Genomic DNA, 17,321 nt, shown 5'->3' with positions numbered 1-17,321 from the left:
CCCACGATCAGATGATAAGAGCAGATCATTTGTAACTCTAAGAAGAGCAGTCTCAGTACTATGATACGGTCTAAATCCTGACTGGAAATCCTCACATATACCATTTTTCTCTAAGAAGGAATATAATTGTGTGGATACCACCTTTTCTAGTATCTTGGACAGAAAAGGGAGATTCGAGATTGGTCTATAATTAACTAGTTCTTTGGGGTCAAGTTGTGGTTTTTTGATGAGAGGCTTAATAACAGCCAGTTTGAAGGTTTTGGGGACATGTCCTAATGACAATGAGGAATCAATAATAGTCAGAAGAGGATCTATGACTTCTGGAAGCACCTCTTTCAGGAGCTTAGATGGTATAGGGTCTAATATACATGTTGTTGGTTTAGATGATTTAACAAGTTTATACAATTCTTCCTCTCCTATAGTAGAGATGAGTGGAACTGTTCCTCAGGGGATCTAAAGTGCACTGTCTGATGTGATACTGTAGCTGACGGCTGAATGGTTGCAATTTTATCTCTAATAGTATTGATTTTAGAAGTAGTTCATAAAGTCATTACTGCTGTGGTGTTGGGAAATGTCAACACTTGTTGAGGCTTTATTTTTCGTTAATTTAGCCACTGTATTGAATAAATACCTGGGGTTATGTTTGTTTTCTTCTAAAAGAGAAGAAAAGTAATCGGATCTAGCAGTTTTTAATGCTTTTCTGTAGGATATGTTACTTTCCCGCCAAGCAATACGAAATACCTCTAGTTTTGTTTTCCTCCAGCTGCGCTCCATTTTTCGGGCTGCTCTCTTTAGGGTGCGAGTATGCTCATTATACCATGGTGTCAAACTGTTTTCCTTAACCTTCCTTAAGCGTAAAGGAGCAACTTTATTTAAAGTGCTAGAAAAGAGAGAGTCCATAGTTTCTGTTACATCATCAAGTTGTTCTGAGGTTTTGGATATGCTAAGGAATTTGGATACATCAGGAAGATAACTTAAAAAGCAGTCTTTTGTGTTAGAAGTGATGGTTCTTCCATTACTTGTAACAAGAAGTAGGATTTACAATTTTGGCTATATGAATTTTGCAAAGAACTAAATAATGATCTGAGATATCATCACTTGGCTGAATAATTTCAACACCATCAACATCAATTCCATGTGACAGTATTAAATCTAGAGTATGATTTCGACAATGAGTAGGTCCTGAAACGTGTTGTCTAACACCAATAGAGTTCAGAATGTCTATAAATGCTGATCCCAATGCATCGTTTTCATTATCAACATGGATATTAAAATCACCAACTATTAAAACTTTATCTGCAGCCAGAACTAACTTGGATGTAAAATCACCAAACTCTTTAATAAAGTCTGTATGGTGCCCTGGTGGCCTGTATACAGTAGCCAGTACAAACATAACAGGGGATTTATCATTAACATTTGTTTCTTTGGATAATGTTATATGAAGTACCATTACTTCAAATGAGTTATACTTGAAGCCTGCCCTCTGAGAAATCCTGAAAACGTTGTTATAAATTGAAGCAACACCTCCACCTTTGCCTTTTAGACGTGGCTCATGTTTATAACAGTAATCTTGGGGGGTGGACTCATTTAAAATAATGTAATCATCAGGTTTTAGCCAGGTTTCTGTCAAACAGAGTACATCTATATTATGATCAGTGATCATATTATTTACAAAAAGTGTTTTCGTAGAAAGGGATCTGATATTCAATAAGCCAAGCTTTATCATTTGTTTATCCATATTGCTTCTGTTTTTTATTTGTTGAACCTCAATTAAATTGTTAATCTTAACTTGGTTTGGACGTTTTTTGTATTTTCTAGTTCGGGGAACAGACACAGTCTCTATAGTGTGATATCTAGGTGAAAGAGTCTCTATGTGCTGAGAATTAACTGACCTCTGTGACGGGAGGCAGCTAGCAGACGGTCGGTTTAGCAAGTCTGTCTGCTTCCTGACCTGGGCCCCAGTTAGTCAAGTATAAACACTAAGACTATTTGCCATATTTCTAGAGAGAAGAGTGGCGCCACCCCAGGAGGGATGAAGACCATCTCTTTTAAACAGGTCAGGTCTGCCCCAAAAGCTCGTCCAATTGTCTATGAAACCTATGTTATTCTGTGGGCATCACTTAGACATCCAGCCATTGAGTGATGACAATCTGCTATGCATCTCATCACCACGGTAAGCAGGGAGGGGACCAGAGCATATTACAGTGTCTGACATCGTGCTTGCAAGTTCACACACCTCTTTAATGTTATTTTTAGTGATCTCCGACTGGCGAAGTCGAACATCATTAGCGTTGGCATGAATAACAATCTTACTGTATTTACGTTTAGCATTAGCCAGCACTTTTAAATTTGCCAAGATGTCAGGCGCTCTGGCTCCCGGTAAACATTTGACTATGGTGGCTGGTGTCTCTATATTCATGTTCCGTACAATAGAATCACCAATAACTAGAGCACTTTCATCAGGTTTCTCAGTGGGTGCATCACTGGGGAGAACCTGTTTAATGTTTTGATCGGAACAGAAGAGTGGTGTTTTGACCCACGACTACGCTGCCTCACCGTCACCCAGTTGCCCTGCTGCTGGGGCTCTGTTTCCGGAACCGAACAATGTACAGGAATCCCTGAGCTAGACGCATCCAAAGCCGTATCTAGAGCCCTAACATTCTTACTGTCCTCAATTAAAGTTTGGATGCGTGTCTCTAATTCTGAAATCTTCTCTGTCAGCCTAACTATTTCCCTGCATTTATCACATGTGAATCCCTCATCAGCGACAGAGATAGATAAACTGTACATGTGGCAAGAGGTGCAAGAAACAATGATAGGAGAAGCCATTACTCACCGTGCTTGATGAAAATTCTTACTGCGGTTGTTTGATGAACTTGTGAAAAACTGGAGCGAGGGAGAGGAGAAAAGAAAACAGCGATAGGTTCGAATGAAAACGCTAATGACAAGCTAACGAGTGCTAACGCTTTGCAGGTGTACTGCACTCACGTAAATAAAATAAAAGTGAACGATCAAAGTTAATCTGATAAGATTGATCGATAATATCAGAAATATGGTGTGAATTAAGTTATATTTTACCACTTTAAAAGACAGAGAGTGATAGTAAGATAAAGATTCTAGAGAAAAAAATAAAATAAAAACAGCTACACGGAGCTACAATTTGCTACAGAAGGCCAACAGGAAGTAGAGAAAACACTGTCCAACAGCGACACCCGCAGGCAGTCAGTAGAAACTAGTGAAACCTAGAAACTAGTGAAACCAGTGCCTTCAGGCCTTGAATAACTTATTCAGGTGTGTTGGATTAGGTTTGAAGCAAAACTCTACAGGACCGACGTTCGCCATCCCTGGGATATAGTCAATATCCAACAGGTTTTAAATAAAATGTAGGATTGGTAAAATCAAATTCAACCATACCCCATACTTTATTTAAAGTTATTTGTTTATTTCCTTCATTTTAATCGAAAAAAAAAAAACAACCTTTGATGCGATATGATTTGTGTAAATAGACACTCTGTAAAAGAAAACTCCCGCATAGTTTCCACTACGAAATATTAATCGATAATCTTTTATGTCCAAAGAAAAAAGTAACCTACTGGTTTGGACTGACACAAGGGGGAGTAAATGATGACCAAATATTTGTTTGTTTGTTTATTTATTTATTTGTTTATTTTGACCTATCCCTTTAACCTTTTTCTTTGGACAGGATATGATGACTGTAATGAAACACAAAGATCATGTCATATCACCAAGATTATGTTTTATTCATAGAAACAGGAGAAAATAATACAATAATAATAAATAAAAAATGATTTTACAAGAACTTCTGAGCTGCATTGTAATGGTACTTACAAGACATAACATCAAAAACTTTTAACTATAACATATTTGACATTTGATTCAAGTAAAAAAAAATAACAGGACTTATTGCATTTTATGTGATATATCCTTATTAACTGAAACAAAATCTATCACAATGTTCATAACAAGATTTTCTTGTTAACCTCTCAAGTCTAAAAGCCAAACTGCAATGAGACAAACTTTTCCTGTTTTGTCAAATCTAGTATTACAGTTTGAAAAAGTTTGTTCAGATGGACGATTCTCTTATGTTTTTATATTTCAGTAAACCTTCAGATTGTGTTAACTTTTTTACCGAAGCTGTGATTTGATTGGTTGAAGATAGTGAAGTTAAAACATGGACACCTAAAACAAGTTAAAATTTCACTTGATTAGAAAACACAATATCAAACCAAATTGTATCTGTGAACAAATGATTAACAATGTTTTCTCAGAATTAACTTTTCTGAGATTTTGTATTTTGCACTTTCTTTCAACAACTAATTATTCTCAAGATAAATGGAAAATTACATTTTTAGTGAAGTCTTGAATACCAGAAACAGCATGTAATGATTACGAGTCCAATCAGTCCTGCAAACATGAAGGAAAAAACTAAAAAGAAAAAGACAAACAGTACACAGATTAAGGTAATAAATACTTTAAAGTGTAGCAAAGCATTGCTGATTCATACGTTTTCCTGTATTCTTTAAATGAAGTAACATGTTCATGGATTTATGTATATCATAATATTTACTTACAAGTTTTTACAATATCACGAATTTGAAGAGATTTCTGTCCGATTTTCTTGGGAGGTGCTTGTTCTGAAATAATGCAATAAGAGTAGTCTAAAATGTGTAATTAACTTTATCAAACTTAAAGAAAATCTAAAACCATAAAAATCAAAAGCTTGTAACAGTGTGACACATGCTGCATACAGATTTTGGCATGATCTGTTTGATGTACTGTATGAAGGACGTAGTGAAGATTGGTGAACATCAATCAGGATGCAAGAATTGATCATTTTATCTTCTATAGTGTATCATACTTCACATCAACCGACAGATTTGTCACTATGCAACTGAAAAAAGTCTCTAAAGGGTTGGGGAAGTTGCTAAATCTAGCAAAAAACTCACTAAATTGGCCAGACAAACAATATGTGTAGTCTGAAGCTGGCTTAACACGTACCTGTCTGCCGTTTGAAGCAGAGTATTTGGCCATTTTTTCAGAAGTACTTTACAGGAGTTTTACACAGGAGGAAATGTAATGGATAGATTGGGCCATAATTTATGGATGTCAAAGCTTTACAGCTCTAGATTCTACTTTTGCACCTGGCCTCATAAATACTTTAATAGTTTAACCAAAGACTTTATGTGAAGATAGATGGTGCACTCCTATTATTTGTGAATGGGAGAATGTGCAGTAAGGGTATTGGTTGGTCTTACCGGAAAAACAAGATTTTGAATGCAAGGAACAAGTTTTACGAGATTGATGTTGATGTCAGATTTCATTAGTATATTCAAATATGAAATTTAAAAGTTCAATCAAAAAGATCAAAAAGATAGGAGCTGCATTTATGATGCCCAAGAGGCACTTCAGAGACAGCCGCTTGTCTTAAATGGACTTTGGCTTAGCGGAGACATTTGTAATAATAAACATAGCCCAAGTTTAGATAATGATTGATTTTCTATTGTATGAACCATTCAGGTCCTGAAACTAATTCAGAGATGACATTGTTTGTCCCGTAAATTAACTGATTACATGCAGAACAAAATGTAAACAAAAAGCATATACTGTTACAACACTGCATTAATCCTCTTCAGAATCAGTAAAACATTTCTTTGTATTCAGCTGCAGTGATATTTTGATGCCTTCGCATTCAAGGGAATTCCTGAAAACTAATGTTTTCTTATTTTTATGAGTCTCGCTTGCTAACGCTCTCCGCAAGGGTGCCCTTTTTTCAAGTATGAGAAAACTAATTACACATGAAAGTTTAATACTGGGTAGTTTTCATTGTATGCATTATGGTTTTCACCAGTGTTGGGGAAAGTTACTTTCAAAGTAATGCATGGAACTACTTAGTTACTTTTTATGGAAAGTAATGCGTTACATTACTTTTGCGTTACTTACACGTTACTTTTTGCTTATTAGTATGGTTGAACTGGATCATCAAAGGTCAGCAGCAAATACATTAGTTAATAAAATTATATTAGATACATTTGTGTTATTTAACATGTTTAATTATTGCAGGTTTGCATAATATTCTGCGTTTGCATTTCCACTGATTGAATAATTATTTTGATAAAAATTATATAACTTTTTTTTTTTTTTTTTTTGCGAGTGGGATGAATTAATGGATCATGAATGAATGAATTAATGATTTCTCCCGATATGGGGACAGGAGACTTTTCACTCAATAAATGGCAATACAAAGTAACTTGGATTAATTTTTTTAAATAGTAACTCAGATATTTACTTGTAAATTGAAAAGTAATGCATTATTTTACTAGTTACTTGTAAAAAGTAATCTGGTAACATAAGTCGCGTTACTTGTAAAGCGTTACCCCGAACACTGGTTATCACGATATATTGCGACACTCCTAACTTCGTATTTAAATATCACGATTATCGTCAGTACTGGTATATTGTGACACCCCTAAAATGATGTCATTAAAATAGTTGATCAAAGAGTTTTGTTTTCACTAACATGTTTTGTTTATTCTGTAAACCTCAGCAGAAAAGCTGTGTTCTTAATCAGAAAGGGTGCAATTCAACCGCAGTAAAAGTTTGCTAGTATTTCCACATTTTACTGAAAAGATGGATATGATTTATTTAAGATTTATCCATACTATAGTATTTGATAGGAGTCTAAATCATTTCAACACAGAGACTTCTCTTCTTTCTTCCTGTTCAAAAGCATTTTAAATGTTTATTTTAGTTAACATTTTACAGTAGAAAATGGTACATCTGGAAAACTCGCTCTAGAATAGCAAATAAAAACAGTCTATCAAGTAAATCTGGGACAATTTCTTGGTACTAAAAAAGCATGTCTAACGTTGAATTAACATGACAATGTTTAAAATGTTAACTCACCACCACTTCCGTTGATATTGACCTTGAATCTCTTGTATACTGTTGCACCTTTCTTGGTGATCTTCAGATGATAAACCCCAGAGTGTGTGGATTTGGTGTCTCTGATAATGAGAGATCCAGTATATTTGTCCAGCTCCAGACTGTCACCAAATCTCCTATCGTCAGTGTTATACGTTTCGAAGATTTTGTTCTTCATATGGATCTCAGCTAAAAGCGTGCGCTCCTCTCCAAACATCCACTGTATTTTATCACCTTTCTGTATTTCAGTCTCACCAGTACGCAGAGCAACATTTTCTCCCTCTTTCACTGAAACTACTTTGACTTTATCTGTCTCGGCACCAAATGCATCTGGGGAACAAACAAAAACAGTTCTGAAATCATTCACTATGTGTCAGGTGTTGGCTCACTAAAACAAGTATTAGATCAAATCTTCAGGCAGGCATCTTATTAAGCAAAAACAAAACACTCAGGAGTACTCAGAACAAAGCAGGATAAACACAAACCAAATACAGATGTAAGAACAGACAAAGAAAGACTGAAACTGTGGGCTGAAACCTGTTTTCAGTCAATGGTATAAGCTTTTGTTCTAAAAATCATTGTCAATATTTGCCTTCCAAAGTGTATCCTCTAGACTTTAAAGGTGGATTGAAACATGATCAAAATGATGTTCTGATTTTGCTTGATTCATTGAATCATTCCAAAGAAACGACTGAATATATAAGAAATGAAGCAAGTGACTTCTGAAAGATCTAAAATCTGAAGAAAAAAAAAGAAAAGAAAAAAAACACAGCAGGGGTATTTATTTTGTTCATTACTTGAATTATAAAGTCATTATATTCTTATATGCTTCATCACACAGTGAATTCTTTTTTTCCTATTCTAGCTTCTCTTCTTTTTATTTATATATATAAAAAATGACCCTCTACACTAGCGTTCTCTTTTTCTATTCTATCTACTTGTTTTCTTTTTATTTATTATAAAAAACCTTGCTAAGTGTATGGCAATAGACTAACCCAGACTTGTCATGGACCTACATCTTTTATCGCTCTTTTGTTGGTTTTAATTGCGCGTACACGGAGTCAGCTGCTGTCGAGACAAGTAAATCGAAACTGAAAGCAACTGGAGACATTCCAGCAGTTTCAGGGCAACAAAATGCCCTTGATCCGATTAAACAGAAAACAAAACAAAACATACAAGTTCTTTAGTTTACATATAGGCCTAGGTTTCTGCAACCTTCAACAAATGAAGAACTTTTAAAGACCGTTATGAATGCAAAATATGACAATTTTCACATCGCATTTCTTAAAATCTCAGTTCCAAAACTACGTAAACAAAGTAAACAAAGATTATTTCAACCAAGAACAGCAAAATAAAGTCGAATTTTTGCGACGTCATTTTACAAATGAGCATTTCTGAATATTCCTAAAAAAGTAGCCCTCGTCCAAGGTTAAAGCCACCTGTCGAGACTGAATCCATGGAGCTCTAAAACAATTTTACAGTCATTGAGAGATATCGGTCCGAACCGATTCGATCGAGCATGAACAATTAAACATTGCAAGGTGGATACAATCATTATTTCTGCAATGTAATACTACAATAACATATACAATGTAGGCTATCCAAGTCATAGTGGGTCAAAAATAGGTCATATTTAATATTAATTTGAAATAGGCTATACGAAATTATAAATTAATAATCATTTAGTCAATAGTAGTTTATATATATATATATATATACACACTTTTTTAGCAAGGTGAAACCGAAATCGTTAAAACAGATAGGCTGTAAAGCTCTTACCATTGAAGAGTAGTAAAAGCAAAACTATTCTGAAAGTGTTCTTCGTATCTCTGTACAGTTGTAAGTATAAATATGATCCGGATTTCATAGATTGCTCCATCGTGTCTCGGTTTCTGATTCCCCTGTCCGACTGTCCAGGCTAACGTACACCTCTGTAGGTAGGCTACGGTTGTTCAAAGATTTTCGGTTTCTTTTATCGCTTATATCCGCATATCTGAATATTTGAGTCTCCTCGTGATATATCAACAACATTTCTGCCGTCTGCCGTTTCACATCCCCACATCCGGCTGAACTCTCAGCGAAACATTATATACAGGTACAGTAGTCTACGTGACTGCCACTCACTGACACATGACGTGCTAGAGCAGCCCACGCGATCAGAGGAAGTAGTGAGTGACGGGCGATTAATTCACCACAGGGGGGTCACCAAACAACCAATCAGTGCTGTTTCAGAACAAAATACCTTTATATTTAATTGATTCCAATGTATGTTCTAATTACAATTTTTATATTTAGGCTAAATAGCATTTTATGATGAAATTACCAAATAAAGGGGCACTTCGCTGGCAAAATGGGCTTTCATTAAAAACTCTAATTAGCTGCCTAGTAGGAAAAATAGGTTGGAAAACGCCAACACCCTATCTTGTTATTTGTAAAAAAAGTATTAACTTTTTTATTTTTGAACAGCTTCACATTTTTTTTCTTTTCTTCAGCAAAACCACAAAAACATGTTTTTTATTAATATACTGAATAATTATTTCTCTGAACCGGAAGTCTTCACAGATTGGTGAACTTCTACAGGGATGCATCAAAAACCGGAAGCTAGCAGTAAATTAAATTTTCTACCTAGTAAATTGTGTTTTATTAATGTCTACACCTACCCCTTACAAAAATGCAAAAATAGTAATTATCATTGTGTAGTGTGAGAAAAATTATGCAATATTGATGTGCATGCCCAGTAGTTTTTGCTGTATGGCTTCTAGCCTTAACCGTCATACAAGGTCGTCATTTTCATTTGATGATGAATAGCATTGTGAAGATTTATGGCTGATGGCAGAAAGAGGCAGACGAGCTGAAAGAAGAAAGATATAAAAAAAAACATAAGAAAGTAAAAATAAACGACTATGTATCAAGATCCACCATAGCATTCTCGCAACTTTGCACAAGCAGACAAACAGCTGTCAGAAAAGAGAAAGAAGTCAAATTCATCATCGCTCCCTCAGAAACACATTCACAACAGTTTACTTTGTTTTAATGCCAAAGTAATATCACTCAAAATCGTGTTAAGTACATGATTGTTTTGACATGTTTGACAATGTTAATATCAGTGAAAGTGGATCATGACAGTCTGTTGAATGCTTCTTCTCTCGATGGTTCATCCAGCAGCAGGCGCTCGGCCTTGTTACTGTTATATGCATCACATACAGGTAAAATATGAGGATTTTAGGAAACACTGATCCAGGCCACCACACTTCTGTTTCTCTAGAATAAAAGAGAAAACAACTAATATTTCAACTAGAATAATAATAATAAAAAAAAGTTATTTTGCCAAAGTAGCAAAATATTTAATACAAAAAAATAAATAAATAAATAGATAATTAAAGGGAGACAGATAGATGCAAACAGTATGGATACACTCCAAAAACATAGCCTGCAATATTTATTTTGCAAAGAATCTGTACAGAAATGTGTGTGAAAATTCTAGTATGATAAACTCCGTGCGTGCGCAATGATAGTTCATGCTATCACTGCATGATGTAGCTTATGCAATGAAAGTTAAAATGACCACTAAATTCAAGTTATGAGTATAAATTCTGTATGACCTTTAATATCTTTTTATAGTTGCCTCATATTACGGAATGAAGCGATATCACACATCAGCATGATTGCAAATGTGATATTGATTTTATGCAACAGTTTAACAAACAAGAGTTACATTTTAGAAATAATATTGTTTGTATTTGCTCTATGTCACAATCCTGCCTACTGTGGAATCAAGGAGCGCGGAGCAATTGGCGTGCTGACCGCAGTAATATCCACCAGAGCTGTTGCCTGTGAATTGAATGTTAAATTCTCTACCATAAGCAATCTCCAAAGGCATTTCAGAGAATTTGGCAGTACATCCAACCGGACTCACAACCACAGTCCACGTGTAACCACACTAGTCCAGGACCTCCACATCCAGCATCTTCACCTCCAAGATTGTCTGAGACCAGCCACCGAGACAGCTGCTGCAACAATCTGTTTGCATAACCAAAGAACATCTGCACAAACTTTCAGAAACCATTTCAGGGAAGCATCTGCATGCTCGTAGTCTTCATTGGGGTCTCGACCTGACTGCAGTTTGTCATCGTAACCAACTGGAGTGGGCAATGCTCACATTCGATGGCGTCTGGCACTTTGGAGAGGTGTTCTCTTCACAGATGAATCCTGGTTTTCACTGTACATTGCAGACAGTATGGCGTCGTGTGGGTGAGTGGTTAGCTGATGTAAACGTTGTGGATCGAGTGGCCCATGGTGGTGGTGGGGTTATTGTATGGGCAGGCGTATGTTATAGACAATGAACACAGAGGGATTTTATCGATGGCCTTTTGAATGCACAGCGATACCGTGGAGATATTCTGAGTCCCATTGTTGTGCCATTCATCCACGACCATCACCTCATGTTGCAGGAAGATAAAGCATGGCCCCATGTTGCAAGGATCTGTACACAATTCCTGAAAGCTGAAAACATCCCAGTTCTTGCATGGCCAGCATACTCACTTATTAACCTCTACACCTACCACTTACCTTACAATAATATGAAAAATAGTAATTATTGTTGTGCAGTGTGACAAACATTATGTTTTATTGATGCCAGATGTGCCCCTACTAGACTGTTTTCCCCAAAAAGCAAATGTGATGATTATTTCCACAGATCAACAAAGTTACAAAGAGTTACTTTTTGGACATGATTTTTTTCTGTTTCACAATGTGTGTTCGAACAATCATTTCATTTAATATTCAACATTTTATATTCGAAACATTGATCTCATGGTATTCTTTATGCAGTTGTAATTGCTGTGTTTCGCTCTTCTGCTATTAGTTTTCATACAAGGCCGTAATTCATTTAAAAATGAAAGATCAGCAAAAGCTTGTTGATTCTCATGATCTTAAAGAAGACAGACGTGTGAGCGGAAACTGTGACTGGGGTCACAATCAGATAAATATCACTGCCAGATAAATGTGAGTGTTTTCACACGTTTTAAGCATCACTGTTGTGTGCTCTTTGGTGAACCGATGAAGAAAATGCTTCTCAAATTAGTTTTGCTCTGTTTGTGGCATCTGGCTGGTGAGTTTTAAAAGAGTATTTATAGCTTTTGTCTTTGTGCTGCTGCTGAATGTTTTTCACAACACATTTAAATGAATAAAAGTACTTTAGTGAAGCTTCATCAAATGATTTGAAAGCTAAACCTCTGTTCTTCAGGTGTGTTTGGTGACGAAGTGAAGTCAGTGCGAGAGAGAACATCAGTCACTCTAAACTCTGGTCTTACTGAAATAATGGATGGTGATGTGATTCAGTGGAGGTGTTTTAACACTTTAATTGCTGAAATCAGTAAACAGCCTAAAGGAATCACTGAATTTTATGACACTCTTCATGTGAGATTCAGAGACAGACTGAAGCTGGACAATCAAACTGGATCTCTGACCATCACAAACACCATAATTGAACACTCTGGACGTTATGAACTACAGACCAACAGTGTGAGAAAGAGTTTCAATCTCACTGTCGTTTGTGAGTTCACTTTAGTTTCACCTGTTTTCTTTGCTTTTTCATGTTTATTCTATTGCTTTATGATGTAAAATGATTTTTAATTCAGTTTCTTTGTCCTTCAGCTGGATTTGGTTTAAGAGGAGCACATTTAGCAGTGTCAGCGATGGAAGGAGATTCAGTCACTCTAAACACCAAATTTATTCAAATGGCTGATAATGATCTGTTTCAGTGGAAATGTTTAGAGAAAAACACTTTACTAGCTGAAATCAATAAACAGACTAACAGCTTTACTTTATATTATGACGTTCTTGATGGGAGATTCAGAAACAGACTGAAGCTGGACGATCAAACTTTATCTCTGACCATCACAAACATCACAACTGAACATGCTGGACGTTATAAACTACAGATCTACTATATAAACATTATTTACTCTCTCACCGTCTATGGTGAGTTCACCGGTTTGTGCCAAAAAAAATTTAAAACATAAATTATCTTGCATCTTTAGTTTCCATTCTGTAATTTGATATTATTGATTTAATTGTTTCTACTTCATCAGTGTTGATTTCTCTCAATGTTTCCTGTTCGTCTGCTTGAACATCTTCATTCATCCTTATTTCTCTTTATTCTCTCATGTTTTCAGCTCGTCTGCCTGTTCCTGTCATCAGCAGAAACAATTCACAATGTTCATCATCATCATCTTCATCACAGCAGAATTGTTCATTGTTGTGTTCAGTGGTGAATGTGGGTCATGTGACTCTCTCCTGGTACAAAGGAAACAGTTTATTGTCCAGCATCAGTGTGTCTGATCTCAGCATCAGTCTCTCTCTACCTCTGGAGGTGGAATATCAGGAGAAAAACAGCTACAGCTGTGTGATCAACAATCCCATCAGAAACCAGACTCAACATCTGGACATTAACAAGTTCTGTCACTCATGTTCAGGTACAGCGGAGCTGATATTAATTGATGTTGGTGTTGATATTAATATTTATTGACTGAGCTGATCTCAGTTTGATGTTTTTATTCCTCAGACTCTGTTCACTGTTGTGGTTCTACTGAAGCTGTGATCCGATTGGTCCTCTCTGCTCTGGTGGGCGTGGCTACTGTCATTATTCTGGTTTATGACATCAGATCCAGAAGAGTTGAACAATATCATGCACATCTTCACACATCAGGTACATGATTCATGTTGTCATTAATCACAAACTGTTGTATAAATATTTGTGAGGTTTATTCATTTATGGCTGTATGTCTTGATCTTTTTCAGGAAGTATTGAAATCTAAAGCAGCTCATGCTCCCTTCAACATTAAGTGTTAATATTTTTTTTAATCTAGTTTTACTTTCTAGTACTTTATTGTTTATATTTCCCACATATGAGTCGAGACATTTTTTTTTTTGACTACTGCTGTACATCTGTCATATGTCTTTTCTGACCTTTATTAAAAAAGTTTTCTCACTCTGAGGTTCATATTTTATTACATTTATGATGCCGAGCGTCTCTTAGAGGAATACATTATGTACATTTTAATGAGCCCATCATTGAACTACATATACACGGTATTTATTTGTAATGTAGTCCTACATTATTTTTAAGCTCATGTGTTTTTTTATTCTAATATATTTATTTTTATATTTAATATTAAATTGTTGTTTTTGCACCTCTGCAAGGTTTTCTTAAGTTAACAATAATACAGCTAAGAACATGATAGCTATTTATATTACTGCCCATTTGAACTAATAGTATTATAAAATTGTTGTTTAGAAAAAATAAAATGAATGGAACATAATGAATAATCAGTGTTGGGGTAGTTACTCAAAAAATGTACTGTAATTAGTTACTAGTTACTTCTGTAAATTGTAATAAGATTACTTTAATAGTTACTGCATTTGAAAAGTAACTTTACTACTTATTACTTTCCTTTCCTTTTTTAGGGCCCTATGAAATCCGTTTTATTTTTTCTGTATTACATTTTTTTCTGTTTTATTTTTTTCTCAACTCCTTTTTAATGGTTAAATGTAATTGTACCGTATCAATCAAATACTTGTCTTTAAATTAAACCGGACTTTTATTTTGACGTGTTAACGTGAATACCTTTACATTTCCGTGTATGTGATGTGACGCTAGTTTTACTCAAATCAAATGGTCAAATGCTCATGAAGTGATCGCAGCATGACTCTCAGTGCAGTTCTGGGCCATGTTTCCAGATAACGATTTATCTTAGATCTTAAGAACATTTTCATTTTACGATCGTTTGTTATTGTTTCATGTGCGTTTCCCAACAATGCACGTAAAGCAATCACACGTAGCTGTGCTTTAACGGTACAATTTGTAAGATATTTGCAGTAAAATATCCAAAAACTACTAGGCTAGTATTATATATTTTGTCCAGCAGAATACTAACAATATATATAATATTTTCAACTACTTGTTAATCATGAGAAAATTCCCATTCTAAACAGTGACATGGGGCAATGCAGTCGCTGTCAATGACGTATGTTACCCTTTGTTACCGCCTTTACTGACGTAGAAACCACATGACAACAGTGTCGCGGACAAATGCGGAAGTAGTGTCTAGCGTCCAGCAAACCACTAGCTTACTTCAAGAAGTTTTTTATTTGTTTCTTTTTTGCACATTTTATGGTGGATTGTGTTACTTATTTATGGAACATAATTACTGTTTATCGTCTGCCGCTGGTTCTGTAACGTAAACGTAAACGTAAGAGTATGTGCCAACCAAATGACCCTAGAAGATTTTGGGACAAGAGGAGAGAAAGAGCTAGGATCAATATCGGTGTTGCATTTTCTAGATGGAGAGAGCTTCGCAACAAACTAGAAAGAGATGCCGATCTTGCTGGTGTTTTCCTCGACAGGTGAGTTGTTTTGATTCGTATCTTTACAGATAATGTATGCTATTATAACGATCAACAAGATTAGTATCATGGGGCATACACGCCAAACACGGGCATCGCGTCTCTAGACCCACACGAGGACACGTCTGATCCATAGCCTGATCGCGTCTTTGCATCAATTTCAATATAATAAAATTATGACATCAAACACAACATTTATAAAACTTTACCTCATCTGTTAAATCCATGATTTATCTTTCCGTCTGATTGATGGCCGTCAACGGTTGGGTAGAAGACAACAAATTCCATCATTCCATGCTCCTTCTTAGCATCATCAAACCAATTGTTATTGTTTTTGTAGTGCGCCCTCTAGTGGCAGGTCATACTGCCAACCTGTACCTTTAAGTGCTACTTAAGAATCAATGTCCATTTGTCAAGTGCTGAAATATCACCTTAAAGATCGCACACGTACGTCTGCAAAATTCCTCTTGATCTGGAAAGCATCTGCTGCCTACAAACGTCTGACAGAAGTCTTTCAGATGTCAGTTTTATATAAATCATAAATCATAAACATGTTAAAGACATCTAATAGACATCTAAAAGGAAACACTCTAAAAAATGCGTCTTGCAGATGCAGATGCCCAGGTCAAATAGACGTCTCCGAGATGAACACGTGTGTGCTATCAGGGGAATGGCTCTTACTTGTAGTACACAATCGTTTATTGACATTAGCCTAATGCTGCGTTCCAGACAGACAACTTGGATATAGTAACTATAATACAATAGAATATTATGTTATTTTATAGCCTATAATATTATTATTCAGCAAGTCATTGACACCCCCCCCCCAGTCTTTAAAGCATTTCTTACATTACTTCTTTTATTCCGTTTTTTTTCAGTCATTTAATTTATTTGTGTATTTTAATTTTTTTCTGCCCTTTTTAATTATTTCATTTATAAATTAATAATAAAAAAGAAAGATAAAGAAAACGAGTCATAAAGTGTACAATAAAGCACAATCAAATCCTTATATTATAATCACATTGCACTTGAATAAAGTTAAAGGTGTAATCTGCTGATTGTCCTGCAGGTGATCGCATAAATCTGACTTCTTAAAATGCACTTAGGGCTTTAAGATTACTCCAGAGCAGCCATAGATCTACGATGATTTTCAAGTGGTACTTAAGTTACGATGCTTATGAGAAATGTACGATTGTTTGTATGAACTTCTTAGGCTTCCGACGCTTTTGGGAAACTCAGCCCAGGAGGGGGAAAAAAAGAATTTCATTAGGCTATTTTAATAAACAAATTGAATAAATTAAGTTGTTTTTATGCATGTAATATGTCAATGACTTGCTGAAGTGCACGAAAACCAGTTATGTATATTATACGCAGAATAACATCTCTCTCTCCTGTATAAAAAATACATTATATATTATTATGTAAAGTCTAATAATATACACTATAATATAATACTTCATTGTATTATAGTTATTATATCCAAGTTGTCTGTCTGGAACGCACCATTAGGTTAACGTCAATAGACGGTCGTGTACTACAATAACGAGTCATTCTATAAGGTGACATTTCAGCACTTGACAAACGGTGTCACGGTTGGTAAACCGTGATCTCTGGGTTTTTCACTTTGTTGGTGAAGTCTGTGTGTTACGCGTCTACACTGATTAGTTTGTGGGCGTCTTCGTTAATTGTCATCAGCAGCAGCTGTCACTCATTACCCTCTCTATATAATGGCTTGTCTCACATCTTTTGTTTGTGAGAGCGTTGTTTCATGTCTGGTAACTGTTCTTTGCTTCAGTGTTGTTCTGCGTTGGATGTCCGTGTCTTTCCCCGGAACCTCATCCACTCTTCGCACCTCCACAAGCATCACCACTTACCTTTGGCTCGATTCCCCGCAGTTCCTGTGCCATCCTCTCCTGCTGCCAGCTCACCATCACCATCTGGAATACTCATCGCCTCCCGCCATCTTGGATTGT

The 17,321-nt window shown here is 35.7% G+C and overlaps 2 protein-coding genes across 2 annotated transcripts in view; both read left to right on the top strand.

Annotated features, from left to right (window-relative positions):
• LOC132159480 (uncharacterized) overlaps positions 1-17,321 on the top strand; it is a 120,342-nt gene that overhangs the window by 10,353 nt on the left and 92,668 nt on the right. The gene's annotated exons all lie outside the window — the stretch shown is intronic.
• On the top strand, positions 12,001-13,760 carry LOC132159240 (SLAM family member 9-like). The gene is made up of 5 exons (XM_059568782.1): positions 12,001-12,052; positions 12,188-12,496; positions 13,119-13,418; positions 13,508-13,651; positions 13,744-13,760. Exons 1-5 carry the CDS (start codon positions 12,001-12,003, stop codon positions 13,758-13,760), a joined length of 822 nt encoding a protein of 273 aa, XP_059424765.1.

The sequence above is a fragment of the Carassius carassius genome, chromosome 16, assembly GCF_963082965.1.
Source record: "Carassius carassius chromosome 16, fCarCar2.1, whole genome shotgun sequence".
Lineage (NCBI taxonomy): Eukaryota > Metazoa > Chordata > Actinopteri > Cypriniformes > Cyprinidae > Carassius > Carassius carassius.
This window is presented reverse-complemented; position numbering and strand designations above follow the sequence as displayed.